General features: G+C 38.2%; 1 protein-coding gene across 2 annotated transcripts in view; it reads right to left on the bottom strand.

Annotated features, from left to right (window-relative positions):
• The window catches only part of LOC114152855 (guanine nucleotide-binding protein G(o) subunit alpha), a 110,920-nt gene that overhangs the window by 24,498 nt on the left and 69,776 nt on the right, over window positions 1-16,646 (bottom strand). For both annotated transcript variants that reach the window (XM_028030960.1, XM_028030951.1), the window contains exons 4-6: window positions 13,282-13,442; window positions 5,297-5,425; window positions 2,304-2,433 (exon numbers count right to left, since the gene is read on the bottom strand). In XM_028030960.1, coding sequence (XP_027886761.1) covers window positions 2,304-2,433; window positions 5,297-5,425; window positions 13,282-13,442 — 420 coding nt within the window. The remainder of the gene's footprint in view (window positions 1-2,303; window positions 2,434-5,296; window positions 5,426-13,281; window positions 13,443-16,646) is intronic.

The raw sequence follows: 16,646 nt of genomic DNA, 5'->3' as shown, positions 1-16,646 counted from the left end.
AACAGAAACAATGCAATTGCAAAATTTTGTTTTTTCAACATTAGTGGAATACTGACAAAGTTTTGCTCACATTTGTAAAGAAAACGCAGCTACTGACAGATTTTTACTTAAAGTTAACCTTTAATTTAACAAACATGCTTCTTCAAACTAGAAAGTATGATTAATATCACTCGGCTTGAATCTGTGGATGGAGCAAAAGATTAGGGTTTCGGCCAAGAGGCCTTCCAATGTCAAGGACTTTAACTCAATGCAAACAATAAATCAAACAGAAAAAACTGGTCATGTATTATTTGTAATTCCATTAAAGGATATTGAGAATTGTATAAAAACAACAGCTCTTACACATTATCTGCCAGGAGTATAAATAATAATTTTTTTGTTTTTCACAGCCTTTTGCATCATTTCAGACGTACCACATGGAGATCTGGGCGGCTTTGCCCATTGACTTTATCAAAGTATGCATGTTGTTTAATAAAATATGATCCTGTGTTTGTGTGACTTTAAACTTTTGGATGATTTCGTGGGCGTGAATAATTTGGGGCTTGACTATGTGTTTGACCTTAATGAAACTTGATCTATTTGTTGCCGTTTCTAAAATGCTCACACGTCCATTGTTTCCTGTTGTACATAAATAAAAAAAAATTCTGCACAGATTCCTCAGTTTCTAAGAGAATATTTCAAATGTATTGCAAATGAAAAATGTAAAAGTATGTGAACATTTTGGATTCAGTTTACAATATCAGAGTGTACAATGAGGCAAACATGTATCAGCTCTATGGTTTGAAAGTTTAGAAAAGCAGAACAGAGGCCTGATTTAGGATTTGAGAATCACTGGTTTAGTGAAAAATGAGGGTACAAATTGGCAAAGGGCTGAAATTATCCTGAGATTTATTGGTCAAATATTATTTCTGAATGCAGACTATGATGCTTTAGGTCAATAATGACATATTTTACCTTCAAGATACTCAGCAAATCCTCATTAAGGTAAAAAGGATTTTGAGCGGTGTTTACTCTGTGATCAGACGGCTTGTTGCAGCTCTGAATGAACTTTGGTCATTTTTTAAAGCGTTCTCTGTAACCGAAATGCTTATTCCTAAATTCTGGAGACATTTATCCTTTCCTGTCTGAAGCCTTTCCACAGGCCGTCTGTTTACTGTCGGCTTACTCAACACTTTCTACGTTTAAAGTGTTTAAAACACACATCGCGTCTATTTTCAGAAACTTTCCCTTCTGGAATAACTGAATTAAAGCTCGTTTGGATTATTGCAATTCATTATATAGAGGCCTGGATAAATCACAGATGCAGCGACTTCAAATGATCCAGAACGCAGCAGCACGGCTTCTTAAAGGAACCAGGAAGCGTGACCATATAAGGCCCATACTGGCCTCTTTACACTGGCTGTCCGTCTCTTATCGAATAGATTTTAAGATTCTTTTATGAACTTATAAAGTTTTAAATGGGTTACCTCCCCTTTATCTTTGGAACCTTTTAAAATTTCAGTCTGTGTCCAGAACCCTACGATCAAATAATCAGCTATTACTGACAGTTCCTCGGACCCGACTTAAGAGGAGAAGAGATCGGGCTTTTTCTGCTCCTATTCTATGGAACAATTTACCTCTCCAAATTAGATCTGCCCACAGCCTGGATCATTTTAAATCGCTTCTCAAAACTCATTTTTATTCTTTGGCATTTATTTGAAGTAGTGTTTTTGATACTCTGTTTTTATCAATTTGTTATTGTTGTTCTTGTACAGCACTTTGGTGCAGCTTTACACCTGTTTTTAAAGTGCTATATAAATAAATGTGACAGTGACATTCACAAAGCAGCAGACGCTCAAATATATATGGATAGAAAATCTGAGTTTTTATCTTCATGTTCATCTTTCAGATAAATTAATTGCACAATGTAAAGTTACTAGTGAGATTGACAGCTTCAAAAATCCCCTTTCAATAATATTTATTAAACACATTTATGTAATCCTTAAATTTTTTCTGACTTCCTGAATAAGCCACATACAGGAGCATTTTCACATAAGCCTTGTTATTAACCAATAATATTTATATTTTTTAGGTTTGTCACAGATGAAAATAAGGTTACATGTCGCTAACGTAAAAACATATAAACTATTAAAAATAATAATACTATAAGAATCTCTGACTTGTCAGGTGTTTAAGCTGTTACAATTCACCAAGTTACAAACAGCTGTTTGGTTCAAGGGGATTTATTTGACTTCAAACCACGTTTATAAATGATAAAACAGCCATGAATAAATCTATAAGTAAAATATTCGTCGGGTTCTTACCGTGGTTTCGTCCTCATGCAGAACCTGGTCGTATCCACTCAGAGCCACGCAGAAAATGATGGCCGTCACATCTTCAAAACAGTGGATCCATTTCTTCCTCTCCGACCGCTGACCTCCCACATCAAACAGCCTGCAGGACAGGAGACACAAACAAATACAGCAAAATAAAAGGTTGTGTAGGTGCAACATTGTCTACCTTCCCATTGTAGCATCTAAAAACACAGTTCCACTCTGGAAACTGTTTACACTCTGATTAGCTGTGCTGCAGATATATTAATGGACTGAAACACCTGAAGGGTTTGGCAGCTCAGCTTGGAGTGAAAAAAGTGTATTATAATTACACACACAAGCTTCAATGTGTACATAAAGTGTCAGTAACATGTAGCTAACTCTCCATTAGCAAGTTGCACATCAACTAAATCCACATAACTGCTGGAGAAGTAGAATAAAACAGTAAATTGTTAAACAAGATAAGATAAGATAAGATAAATCTTTATTATCATTGTCACAAGGACAACGAAATTCAAAGGGTGCCATCAGTTAAACAAGAAAAGACAGCAATTCCAAAAGCAACAAATGCCATTAAGCAAACAGAGTTAAGCTATCCTAATAATATGAATAATGCAGAAGACAGAATTACTGAAACACAAGAAGAATATAGAATAAAAACACAGCTGACCTGTCCATCTGGACAGCTTCAAATTTCCGTTGAGTTTAAAGATTTTTGAGACTTTTGGAGACTTTGAGGTAACACTTTATTTGACGGGTTGTGAATAAGACACCGTCATAAACATGACATAACATCTGTCATGAACATGAGTAAGTTTTCATGAATATTTATGACGGTTGTCATAAAGTGTCATTCGGTAAATCATAACACTTTTAATACAAAGTTATTCAAAATGTCTTCGTTATTACAACTTGCCATTAACCAAGAAATCATGATCTGACATAAATTTGTTATAAAAGTATTTGTGATTAAACTTTAGCTTTAATAACATAAAGCTACATAATTTTTAAAGTTGAACTTTTATTATAACAATTAAAGTTTAATTGTTATAATAAAGTGTTACTGACTTTGATCTCGGTTGGGAGCGTCTCAGTCAACACAGGAGTTCCAGCATGAAATCCTAACTAACCTGCCTTCATCTGAAGCTGATGGTTAGGGTCAGTATATCTGATGCTTTGACACAGTTAGATGTTCCACATTAAAACATTGAGCTGCTGGAGTGGCACAAACAAGAATCCTGGTGAAAATTTTCAGAGTAAACTTAAAAGCCAAACCATTAAACGCAACATTAATGGAGGTGTATGAATATATTTGAGCCTGAATGTGTATATTTGACTGTATGTGGTTAAGGAAAAAAAAAATCTTCAGTAAATTCAAGGCTGTGAAGAAAATTGTTGCCATGATTTATTTTCTGCAAAAATAACTGAATTATAGAGCAATTCTAATTTCATTATAACTATTTTCCCCCTCATTTTAAATGTTCTTGTAAAACTGTTTACAGATATACACTATTTTTATAGTGCAGGGATTTTTAGCTTAGCAGTCCTGCAACTTTTAGCTGGAAAAACCAAAACCTGGTTGGATTGCTGATGAATAGCTAAAACTATGAAGTGTTTGAACCTAGAGGAAAATGTCTAAACAACAGATGTTATCCATTACGTCATTTTGCCCGAGCAGAAAACCACCCAGCCTCACTGTGTTGTGTTTTTGTGGTGTAGGGAATGAGAGGCCTGAGTCCGGAGAGAAACGGAGCCAGCCGTGTGTGTGACGGGTCTAATGGTAGGCAGGATGACGGGTCCCACCCGTTACAGGAACAGAGGAGCCTCCCACTCCCCGCATGACTACCAATAATAGCAGCCCAGCTGGAAATCTGCAGGATGTGCCTCTCAGAGACACGCAGCGACGGCGCATCACAACCAGCTCAGTGGAAAGCCTCGACCAGCAGCACAAACATGCATCTCAGCCTTTCGTAGTAAATCAACTAATCGCATGACAAATTAAAATGAGTCAATAAAGAAATGCTCCCTTTTAAAATATTTGAAAAGTCGATATTTTGAGAAATGTTGCAAACATTTGACACCCAGTTTGAAGTATTTAGTTTGCACTACCTGCCTGTTTTCCCTGTTAAAGCCCAATGATATTGATGATGATGATGACGATATTTTGTGAAATGCAATTTTAGTTGCAGAGACTTTATTATCCATCCTACTTATTGTTGTTTCAGTGTTTTTTATGTCTATTTTGATATTTAAAATGTTTTCCAATTCCAGTGTTAAATGTTCTTTAGAAGTTAAAACGTATTCTTATTTTTATTATATTAGTTGAAATGGTCTGAAAATCAAAACGTTATCTTTAATCACAATCATTTCTGTACAAAAAGGAATGAGGGCCACTGCAAAAAAAAAAAAAAGAATTGTGACTTTAATTTTCTGCGATCAAAAGTCAGAATTCTGAGATCAAATTCTGAATTTTGAGATTAAAGTCCAAATTCTAAGATTAAAGTCAAAATTATGAGGATATATGTCAGAATTCTGACATTAATGCCATTTTTACTTTTTTCTCCAGCAGCCCTAATTCTCTTCCATATTTGCTCAAATATGGAAGAGGATGTGTTATGGTGACTGGCCTCTGTGCATCTGTAGCTTTAATTTGTTGATAAAAACAGCAAGAAAGGGACGTAATGATGCATCCATTCAGATAAATAATGGCCATTTAACAGTTTACTAACCTGCCACTCTCCATGTTGCTTTATAAATGAGAGTATATGCAGCTGAATTATGACAAAGTCTCATCCACTCCATTTCTCGCCTCGCCTCTCGCTCCCTCCGCTCCATGCTCTAATTGAATCTGACCTCGTTAAAGAGCCAGAGAATCATAAATATAGATACTTGTTTAAACCATCGGATCTAATTAATTACAGATTGGAGTTTCTGCGGTGTGAGTGGAATGGGGAGCAGGTGGACACGCTCTGGGTCATCCCAACCTGAAGTGAAGGTTTTTGAAGGTGAAGTGCGTCTCGACGATGCCTGTGGTCTTCACTCGGGTCCGGAGGATGTCCTGCTCTGTGGGCTGGTAGTCGGCCGCACCGATCCGATCTAGGCTGTCGAGGTAGCTGCACACACACACACACGGACGCACACACACAGAGGGGAAATGTTAAACTGCAGCAGAAGATCAAATCGTGGTCGGATACCAAACTACTCTGAACACAAAACTTACACAAACCCAAATATTAGACTTTTATGAGCACTGAGGCAGATTCAACATCAACTGACTCATTATTTAAATTTTATTGTCACATGACTTTATTCTTGTATTACTAAGACTGTCTTCTTGTATTAAGACTTTACTCTCATATTTAAAAAAAGAAATATCACAGGGTTGACATGAATTCAAAATCCAAATAACTAGAAGCTGTAAAACAAGATGGTGGATGTTTTTACTCTGAGTTGTGGAGACATAATGAGGGCATTGGTGAAAAAAATTCAGATTTTCCAAAAATCAAATCTTCAAAAACCAGAAAATCAACTTATCGCTCAGCCCTGTGTGTAGATGATGGTTACATTGTATTTTCATTCTGTTATAACATGTCATAAACGTATGTGTATTTCAGATTTCTCTGTAATGTTTCTGCATTGTCTTGATCAAAATATATGCAGACTTTCTGAAGCTCTTTGAAAAATGTTCTTTGTTTTTCTACTCATTTTTTTAGTCCAGTCAAAGCCTTCTCCAAAAAAAAAAAAAAAAAAATCAAAATGACTTCATTCTGTTTGCTGTACATCCCAGAGACGCTGGTGGATGTGATGCAGATAAAACAGAGAGAACGTCGCCGGGTGGTCTAACCTACTTTCCATGACATCAGAATGCTGATGATGAATATTATGGCTCAGGTGGTTTATAGGTAACATTACATAACAGTGATAATATCACTCCCACCTATTACATTACTGTCACTGTAACTGTAGTTAATGTGCTTCTTTCAGGGATTCTGCTGGCTGTAGATCAATTTCACTACAACACGCCGGGAAAATCGGCTCAGTGCTAAACCAGATGAGCTGATCTTACCTGAAAAAGCTTCATCATCTTTATTGTATTTCTCACAAAGGAGAACAATGTTTTTAAAGTTTAAAGTGCAAAGCATTATTCATATTTACCTTTCCTGTCGGTGCTAAGCTAGCTGAATGTCTAAATTACGTACTTGCCAAGTGAGCACAGCGAGCAGCTGCTTGTTTAGAAGAGAGGAAGAAAGGCAGGGAGGATGAGATGATTCTGTTTGCTTGTGTAATGGCATATCCCTGGAAGTGCACCTTTATTTTTACTGTAAATCAAATGATCCTGAACAGAGCCGGGCAGAGATGCATTCCAGCAGTGTGTGGAGTGCTGCTCTCACGTACAGCTACACTAGTAATACCCAGCAGTAGTTTCTCGTCATGCTAACTGCCTGGCGTTGTGTTGTAGTTGGTAGCACTATGGCAAGTTTCTGATTCCCCTCAAAAAAACCAAGAAAACATTTTCTGCTGGACTTTCTGGCCTGGTTTTGTTTCTCTGAGTTTAAATAGTGCAGAAGTTTCCTCCCAAAATCAAAGATACACATGGTTGCTGGTAGCTACAGACTTCCTGTATTAAACCTGGACCCTCAATTAGTGGGAACTTGCTGAAGGTCTCTGGTCAAGAGACCGAGAATAACAGGAGAGGTTTAGTCTGCAGAGTCGTGAACACCTTCAGTAAGACATCGTTCAGTCTGCAGGCCAGTAGCAGCAGTCTGGGTGGTCTGACTGCTTTTTAACGCCGTCCAACTGATGCTCATTATTTCTTCATAATCAAGGCAGATTGAAGGCTTAATGCATATTTTTCCACCTTAATCTCCCCCAAATGAATTATTAGGACTCTTTATTTCAGTCCTTCTTCTGTCCATCAGACTAACAGGCCAAACCAGGAAGAGGCAGACAGTCACTCTCCTGTGTTTAGATGCCTTTACTGGCTTCCTGTTATATGTTGAACTGAATTTTAATATTAAATTATTTTGTTTTTAAATCACTCACATCATCATAACCTACCATGAATGTTAAGGCTAATTAGCATAACCACAGATGACAGATAAATGGTTTTACTTGTTTCTCTGCTATTAGCACACTGAGCACCGCAGACAGGAGGTTGATTGACATCGCTAAGATCCTCCTCCTGGCTCTGATTGGTTGTTTTTGGGGTCTGCATTTTTGCAGACCATAACAATAGCACTGGGAGGAAGTGGAGGAGTTTGGTTTTTCACAGCTTATCTGTCTCACCCGACATGGTGACTGTTTTAATAAAAATGGAAAAAACATTTCTTAGCAAGTTTCACACTGCAGCTTTAAGATCAAATTTAAAAAGCTAGTGACAGATCAATTTAGATCAACATAAGCAAAAATATTGATCACTAAAAATTAAATAGTGGGTAAAAGGACCCAAACTGTTTCCGCAACCAATCAGGTTTTATCCGTCTCTTATACGCCTCACTGTTTTCTTCTAAAAACCTCTGAGGAAGCAATCATAACAAATCACTTCTCCCAAACAACCAAACATTACTGATGCTCTCCATCAGCAAAGGTGAACCCTGAAGTACGGACTGAGAGAAGAGATGAACACGATACGCACTCAAACGTCCTGCCAACGTAATGGATATAATGCTTTTTTATTTTTAGATTGGTGATGTTCTTTTAGGGCTAGCGGACACTCAGTTACTTCAAAAGAACGGCTCGAGGGAGAAGATATGTTGACAGAGTAAGAAAAGGTAGACGGAATACACACACGAGCACACACAGCTTCGCTGATGAGAACTATTGATTTTAGAGGGAAATATTGGTTAGATTGTGGTTTGAAAGGGAAGAAGAATATGACGAGCTGGTCAGGAGGAGACGAAGAAAACGAGAAGCAGAAAGCACTCTTTACCTCCTGAGACTCAACTGGGCATTAATCTGCAACCACAGTGTGTTTCATGGAATGAAAATGAACGCAAACACGCACCACATCCTACACAGGCGGGCTCTGTTTGCTCCCAGTGAGCGTGAGTGGACAGGATTAATGACGACTCGATGCCGAGACAGGTTTCAATTTACAAAGTGAAATGGCAATGATTAGATTACAAGGCAATCAAACAACCCACACATTCTTAGCATTAATGCAACAGAAGGAAGAGGAGTTAAATTGAAAAGAGAATTGAGAATAAATTAAAGTTGCAAGCAGTGAAATCCATCCAGGCCTCTGACGTCAGATCAGAAGAATTTTATTTTCAGGTGGCAAAAGCGTGAAGAATATTCCTTTATCATGTGTCAAAAACACTAAACTATCACAGATAGAGTCCGGAGCAAAGCATTTGTAGCATTATTGGTATTTTGCGTAAATCCGCTAAGTGTGGCAGACATGTATTCAACCCGCCTAACTCCATTCTTACTAAAACCAGCCTTCACTGCCAATATGACAGTAAGTGTTTGAGATGCGTCTCTGCTAGATTTGCACATCTAGAGACGGAAACATTTTCCTATTTCTCTACCAGATATTTCAAACTCAGTCAGATTGAGGAGAAAAGCTGTTGGTAAATCCTACTGAGAATCTTTCAATAGAATTTAGGTCTGAACTTTAAAATTTTAAAAATATACTCATGATTTGTTTTGTATGGAAGCCAAGAAGTTTCATTTTGTTTTCAGCTGACCAGAGTAACTTCTGCCTCCTGTTTGAGTTTCAAGCTTGTGTCAAACTTTTCAGTAGCTTTCTTATTGCCATCCTTTTATAACTTTTAGATTAATCAAACAATGACAACAGATTCATGAGTCATCCATTCAACAGATCCTCTCCTCCAGCATTACTACGGTCTAGTTGACTGTTCCTCTGATTAACACTCTCCTCGCTCCAGTCTGTCACGTTGGGTGGACTGAAGTTTGTTCATTCTCTCTCTTTGTTTCCAGATGACGGATTAAACAGGGTTGATATTCAAAGCTTATTGTTTTATAACATAAATCTGCTTTAAACTTCTCCAGTTAACAACAAATAAACCGATCCGTTGTTAATATCTGTATCTGTCCCGATATTTAAAAAAGACTCTAGATCTTTTTCAATATTCTAGATCTTTTTCACTGGTATCAGTGATTATTATTAATTTTACATTATATTTAGAATTCCTAATCACACTTTCTGAACCAATAGAAAGAAACTGTTGCAGTTTATTTTTTACCAATTTAGTAAATCCATTGTTTTTATCAGTTTCAGTTTCTTTGTCATTTATTTCACATTGGCTGATTTACTCCTAACTGTTTACGTTTGACCAAGCTGGTGAAGCTAATGTGTGAGCTGTAGTTGTGCAGAGTTACCAAATAAATGTGCAATTCAGAGCTTTTATGTCTGTGTTTGAAAAACATTTACGTTTTATCTGTTTTTCTGTATCGGATCGGTATCGGCTGACGATAAACCTCGGGTATCGGTATCTAGAAGTGAAAAAAGTGGATCAGTGAATCCCCATCCACAACATTCTCTCTGACCTTTCTGCTGTTCCTTAGTCTTCATGCTGCTGTTTGTTTGTTTGCTAATGTTCTCTATGAAACTCTGAAACATGAAAAAGTCAAAAAGTTCTTTGTAATTTTGCAAGACGCTGTACGATGTGTGACACACCCTTGCAGTTACAACAATAGATGTAAGAAATGTTTCCTCTTTCCATCTACTGCAGTGAGCAAAGTAACTATGAAGGCTATCAGTCAATTTCCACAACTCCGGTTGTTTGATAATTGAGTTATAAAGGTCAGTAAAAGGTCAGTAATTGTTTCGACTTATCCATTTGTCTTTCACGACCTTTCCTTCGACACGCGGCTGACCCCTCTGTGCTGCTTCTGCTTGTCGTTCACCCTGCAGCCACTTCTCGCCGCGCTGAACTTGCACTAACACTCATGTCAACATTATTTTATGCGCAGCATCGTTGTAAGCCTAAGGACTCACACACAGACAGCAACGTAAATTACATTTAAACCAGCCTGGAAAGGGATGATAAGTTTTCTGTCTGGTTTCTGGATGACATATAGTATGTGCACAGCTGCTGCATTAGTCTTTCCTCTCAGACTGATATTTCTCAACATGGCGCATTAAGTTGATTAACTCCAGACCCCTGAGTGTGCTTGCCTCATTTCACTGGTGATGTGCAGAATTAGAGAAAAGTGGTGGATTTAAAGCCCAGAGAGGCTGTTACTGTTCAAGATGAGCGGCCAATTGGTTCAGAAGCTAATAAATGTTCATTTGGAGAAACGAAGTTTAATTTTCTGTAATCATTAACAGTCCATATCCCACCCTCTGACTTGGAGGAGTCTACCATTTATAGTATAGGACGTCATGTCTATTCTAAAATTTCACATGGCTGAAGCATTCAGAAAACTATTTGAACTATTCCAGTTTATTTTGGTTGTCTTTGGTTGTCCTTTCCTCTCCGATGCTCTTTTTTCTCTACAGCATCTAAACTGAGAAGCTTGACTTTGTCTCTGACCCAGTTCTGTGTTTATTTGGTTTTATGTTTTGATTGACTCTTCCAGGGCTGTCTTATGTCACCGATCCAGTTTGTGGTATTCACGGACAGCATCTCAAGGCGTCGTCGTGCAGAAGAGGCTGTCTGGTTTGGGAACCGTAGGGTCTTATTGTTGCTTGTCACAGATGATGCGGTTCTGTTGGCTTCACCTCCAGTCTGAACTGGAGTGGTTTACTGGTGAGTGTAAAGTGACCGGGAGGAGAATCAACCACCTCTGGGCTGGGGGTCAGTCTCTGCCTCAAGCAGAGGAGTTTAAAGGGGACATATTATGTAAAACTCACTTTTTGCGCATCTTTGTACTTCCATTTGGCTTTCTACTGCTTCTAAAAATAGTCCAAAAACACACAACTGTTTTTTGGAGATAAGTTCATGTTTTTTGGTGTTAGGAAAAATAAATTTTTCAGAAACCTCCAGAATGTAAGGTGGTACAATGGCTGCTGGAAATAATAATAATAATTGTTGTTGACTAATTATTCAGAAACCACTTTCTTCATTCGAAGGTGCATGGTTATATAGTTGTGCGTTTGCTTTTAGTCACTTTAATATGCAAGTGTAAATGTTGAGTTGGGGGCGTGGCCAGCAGCAGCTTAATAATATTTAAAGTGACAGAGGCCCTAAAACAATTCATTCTGAAAAGAGCTCAAAATAGGCAGAACTAAAATCTCATTATCCAAGAATCATTTTGTGCAAAAAAATTAATAGGCATGTTTTGTATTGCTACACCTCCAAACAGGAGCTGCTTAGAGAAACCTTATATTAGTTTTTTAACCCTTTAATTTGATTGACAGCACTAATTTTTTTATACCATGACATCATAGGTTGCTTTTTGAGATATTGTATCTACTTCATGTTCTCAGGTGATTTCATGATTTATCAGACCTGACCGTAAATGTGGCTCATGAAAGTTAAGTCATGATGTAGCAAGGAGGCAATAATATTTTCACAAACGGTCAGGTTGATTGGATAGATTTGTCTTTCAATACATAAGTCATCACTTGGAAACTCCATTTTACATTTACTCCGGTTATTCTGCCTAAAATAATAAAAACAATCTGTAGGGGTATATCTGTAATGCTTTTTCAGGGCAAAGTATGTGACGTTTCTTCACCTAATTGTTTAAAAGAAGGTCACCACAGCCGAATGCATTCATGGCTGTTGCTTAGTAACCAGAGTTGGGATGGTTAGATACCACCCTCTGGAGTGATTTACTGACACATATTTACTTGTGACTTCTATAGAAGCGACAGAAAGTAACATAATAAAACCACAGAGCAGCATGAAAAAGAAAGGTTTCTGCCGTCGCTGAGCAGAGGGAAGCAGAATAAGGAGACCAAAACTATTTCCCAAAATGAGGGATATAATGATGTTTTTTCCAAAAAAACCAAAAAGAATTTAAAGTTTCTTACACCAATTTACAGCTGCAGCATAATCACCTTCAGCGGCACTGCAGCATTTAAAGAGGATCTTCTGCTGTGTTTATCCACAAAACAAAAAGTCTAATTCAAAATCTGTTGCAAACAACTCAAACTGCATGTTTTCTTGCCTCTGCATGGATTGTTAAATATTGCCAACTCAGAGAATTTAGCTACCTGATGTGGCATTTTTACATTATTCTCAGTGTACGTATGTGCATCTTGTGTGATCGCCTTTCTAAATTATGGCCGTGTCACAAAGGCAGGAATGTAAATCGCAGATGGAGTGTACAGTATGTGCATTGTGGTAAATAGGTCAGAACACTAAAGGCCTTTGCACACAAACACACAGAGGTGGCTTCAGGCAGGACCTACTCCTTTCACACAGCAGCGTTCTGCTTTCTATGGAATAAAAACACGCATTACATGCATGTGTGATTACCAAACCTGCACCATGCACAGAGATACCGCTTACGTCTCCAATGGTCATAAGAGCAGAAGGTTTTGACCACAGCTGATCTCTGGTTCACTGAAATGTTATCAGATTTCTGGGGTTTCTCAGAAAAGATGCACAAACGCACGCTTGTCAACAGTTTGTGTGGTCTGGTCATGTGATGTCTGTCCTATGGTTTCATTGGTTGGGCACTCTGCTCGGCTGCACAGGCCACAACATAATAGGAAGTGTGCATCAATCTTTAATGTGACATTTAACACACACACACACGAAGTGATAAATAAGCTGCAACTGAAAGGTTCACATCTGATTTCACCATCAGTGAAAAATAAATGAATAAATAAATCTCAAATAAATGTTAAAAATGTTGTCTGGCAATAGTTTTACCAAAGAAAAATGACTGTTTCAGGAAGAAGGCAACCACAGGAAGTAAAACATCACTCAAAAAGCGCTCACAAGTAAAGAAGAAACTCGTATCAACAAAGCTTGAACCAAACCTCAGTGAGTCTCTAACGTCTGATTTGTAGATCTCTACATGAGCAGATTTAGAAACATGGACGTACTACTGCGCCGAGTCGTTGAGCTGGTACTCCCGGGCGCGGCTGAAGCACTCCTGGATGCCCGAGTCGGCCCACAGGCGCATCATGGCGCCCAGCAGCTCAGCGGAGTACGGCTCTGTGTCTTCCATACGACTGACGACGTCACACACCATCTTAGCGTCCGCCTGCAACACAAACACAAAAAAGAAAACAATTGGTTAGCATGCTGCAAGCTATTTCTAAGGGATTGATGAAAACACCTCAAAACAGCAGGACGTCTACCCGTTCACTTCGACAAATAATAACTGATGAAGTGTTAAATATAGCAGAGAACAAGGGCAAAGTTCAAACAGGGAAGAAGAATGACATAAGCCCTGAAAACAGTGGAACATGTGCTATTACTGAACAAAACCACCCAACAGAGCTGCTCTTACAGAGGCGTCACTCCAGATCTATTTCCATCACTCTTCATTGTGGGTAAACCTTAAAAATAATAATAATAATAATAACACTGGACATTCAGACTGAAGTGGCCTTTTAAAAGCTGCACATACAGAAGATCCAGAGGGCTGGAAATAGACGGAGCACTCTGGCATCTCGCTCAGCCTGGCAGAGGTTTGTTTTTAGGCTGTTGTCATGGTCATGCAGCTGTGATCCGGCCGCGCTTCCCTTCAGGGCCAGAGGCTCCTGATCAGCTCCGGGCTCCTTCCACACAAAGACGCTCCAATGCAGCACTTCTCACCGAGTCACAGCATCATAATCCGCTCATATGATCGCAAAAACCCGACAACAGAGCTAATCTGCTACACTTAAAACCTACAGATGTAACATAACCACTATGTTTGTTTTTTCCTAAATAAATACATTAAAAAGTAAATGTATCAACCTGTCATGTAGAACAGTTGCTGTGATTTCATTGTTAAAAAGTATTCCAATTTCCACTGTTTATAACTGATTTGGGTAAATCCTGATGTTTTCAGGTGTGTGTGAAACAAATTAGTAATTAAAAAGGGGCGTGTGCGTCGGCGCAGGAAGGCGCAATCGGGGAGGAAGACGCTCACCGTGGGATCTGTGCAGCGGGAGTTTTGACCTGTCTGAACGTTTAAAACTAGTAAAAATCAAAGGAAAGACATCAAAAACAGCTATCAAAGATCGCCCCGTGCCACAGATGGTATTTTAGGAACTGGATCGGAGTTTGCACCCAGGAAACGGCGCCCGGTGCAAGTGGACGCCGCCAGTGCGAGAGGACGCCACCGAGGGGAAAGAAAAACGCTCCCGGTGAGATCTGGACTGTACTTTTCTTTTTGGGGATTTTTGGTGGTACCACTTTTTTTTCGTATCTTTTTTGGGAGGGGTTTGGACGTTAGGATTTTTCATTTTGGATCGGGACTTTGGATCAAAACAGGGAAATACTTCCAGGACTTTGTTTATTTTTTGAAGATATGGAACTGCTTTGTGGACAATAATCTCTTTGAAAAAAGGAGGGAAAAATTTGGGACATTTAATGAATTAGGTCTTTTGCTGATTTCAAACTGAGTGACCATAATTATTTTTTGAGGGAATGGGGTTATCGATCTATCTATCAAGATAACTATTATTATTTCATAGTATTGTAATTCTTTTTGAATAAATCATTGTTGCTAAGGATCAGCTTAATTCTTACTGAGTGATTGGGTATTTATTTATTTGTTTAATTTTTCAAATTAATGGTGTAGCCTATCTTACCTGATTCCTGGGACAGATCTCCCTTGTGTGTATTGTAAGTTCTGCTTTAAGCCGAATGTAACAATGTCTTCATGTTCATGGTTTACATTAAAAGAAGCAAAACATCACAAAAAAAGACAATATTGATAGATTTTCTTTTTAAAATCGACCTTTCTCAAACAATTTTGTTTTGTACTTGAAAGGACAAGCCAAAAAACTTCATTGATAAAAGCATTCAGTACTAGGTTAAAGGTTAAAACCACCCACAATTCATCCGTTTTCCTTCTCTAAGCAGACGTTCGTTCTTTGAATCATGTGAAGCGGTCCTGATTAAAATCTTCTCCAGGTCTTCTGGGCATTTTCAAAAACTTTTTATTTAAGTTTGGATGCATTTTTATTCACTTTCTCTCCAGATATTGTACTTAACCATTTGATGTCAAGTTCCACTCATATTTGAAGTGAGTTATTCAGCAGTTACATGTACTGAACATGTTTTGTATCGTCCATAGACCTATCCGAACCTGTTCAGGGACTATAGGTCAACTTTAAATCACAGATTTTCAAAGAAATATTTGGAAAATCCATTTTGCATTTACTCGTTATTTTGCCTTAAATAATTTAAAAATCTGTAAAGGTAAACCTCTAATACTTCTCAGGGTGCTGTATGTGACGTTTCTTTACATAATTGTTTAAAAGAAGTTCACCATAGGCAAATTATTTTTTTTGATTACAAAATTCTGCTAATTTCATTAAAAAAAATCTGATTTTAAATGTGGATGGCAATGCATGTGCTAACAAGAGCTTAAACATTGGGATTTCTGTCAGCAGAATAATTTTACTAAAAGAAATTAAGAAATTATACAATGGTTCCGGAATCGTCCAATCCTCCCTCTGCTTCCTGGAAAATAAACATTCCTGGATTAATCCGTTTTCCCCACACAAATGTACACGTCAGCAGTAAAGGCGATCAGATAAATACAGGTTTTGTTATCTGAGTCAGTGACGCTTTAGATTTACACACCACAGTGAAAAACAAACAGAACGTACAGCAGGATATACTGTGATACTGGGAAATAGGAAACCCGGAGCCCTCAGCGGCAAAATAAAGACATAACACAGCGACAGGAGATAAATATCAATTAAGGAATGCATTAAAATCCACATTAGACCCAATAACTGCTGTCACTAAAACAATACATCATTAAGCTTTACGTCAGAGAACTCAGCATGAAGCCAGTGGAGCGGTATAGTGTGTCAGATTTGGAGCCGATTTTCATCGAAATGTAATTATAGCCAGACATTATAATTAGATTGTGCAGCACTCAGGCTCATATTACACCACCTGAAGACAAGGTCTGTGTGAAGTCTGACATTCTACAAAATTTAGCAGCAAAGTGACTGAACCTGAGCACAGAGGTGATTTAAACACAGCCGCTCTGATGAACTCATGGAGCGCCCAGTTTAACCCCAAATCAGAGCAACAAGCTGTAAACGGCTTAATAAGCAGGTTTTCTTTTTTCTTTTGCACTTTTACCCTCTTCTGTTGCATCACTTCATTTGCTGCCTCTACATCATTAACAAAGGTTTGCACCATCATAACACTCCATGTGCTTCTTTACTGAAACTCTCTTCCCAATTGGTAGAATTCAACAAGTCAATTCAAGATTTATTTTGAACACTTCAAA

The sequence above is a fragment of the Xiphophorus couchianus genome, chromosome 2 (genome assembly GCF_001444195.1).
Source record: "Xiphophorus couchianus chromosome 2, X_couchianus-1.0, whole genome shotgun sequence".
NCBI lineage: Eukaryota > Metazoa > Chordata > Actinopteri > Cyprinodontiformes > Poeciliidae > Xiphophorus > Xiphophorus couchianus.
This window is presented reverse-complemented; position numbering and strand designations above follow the sequence as displayed.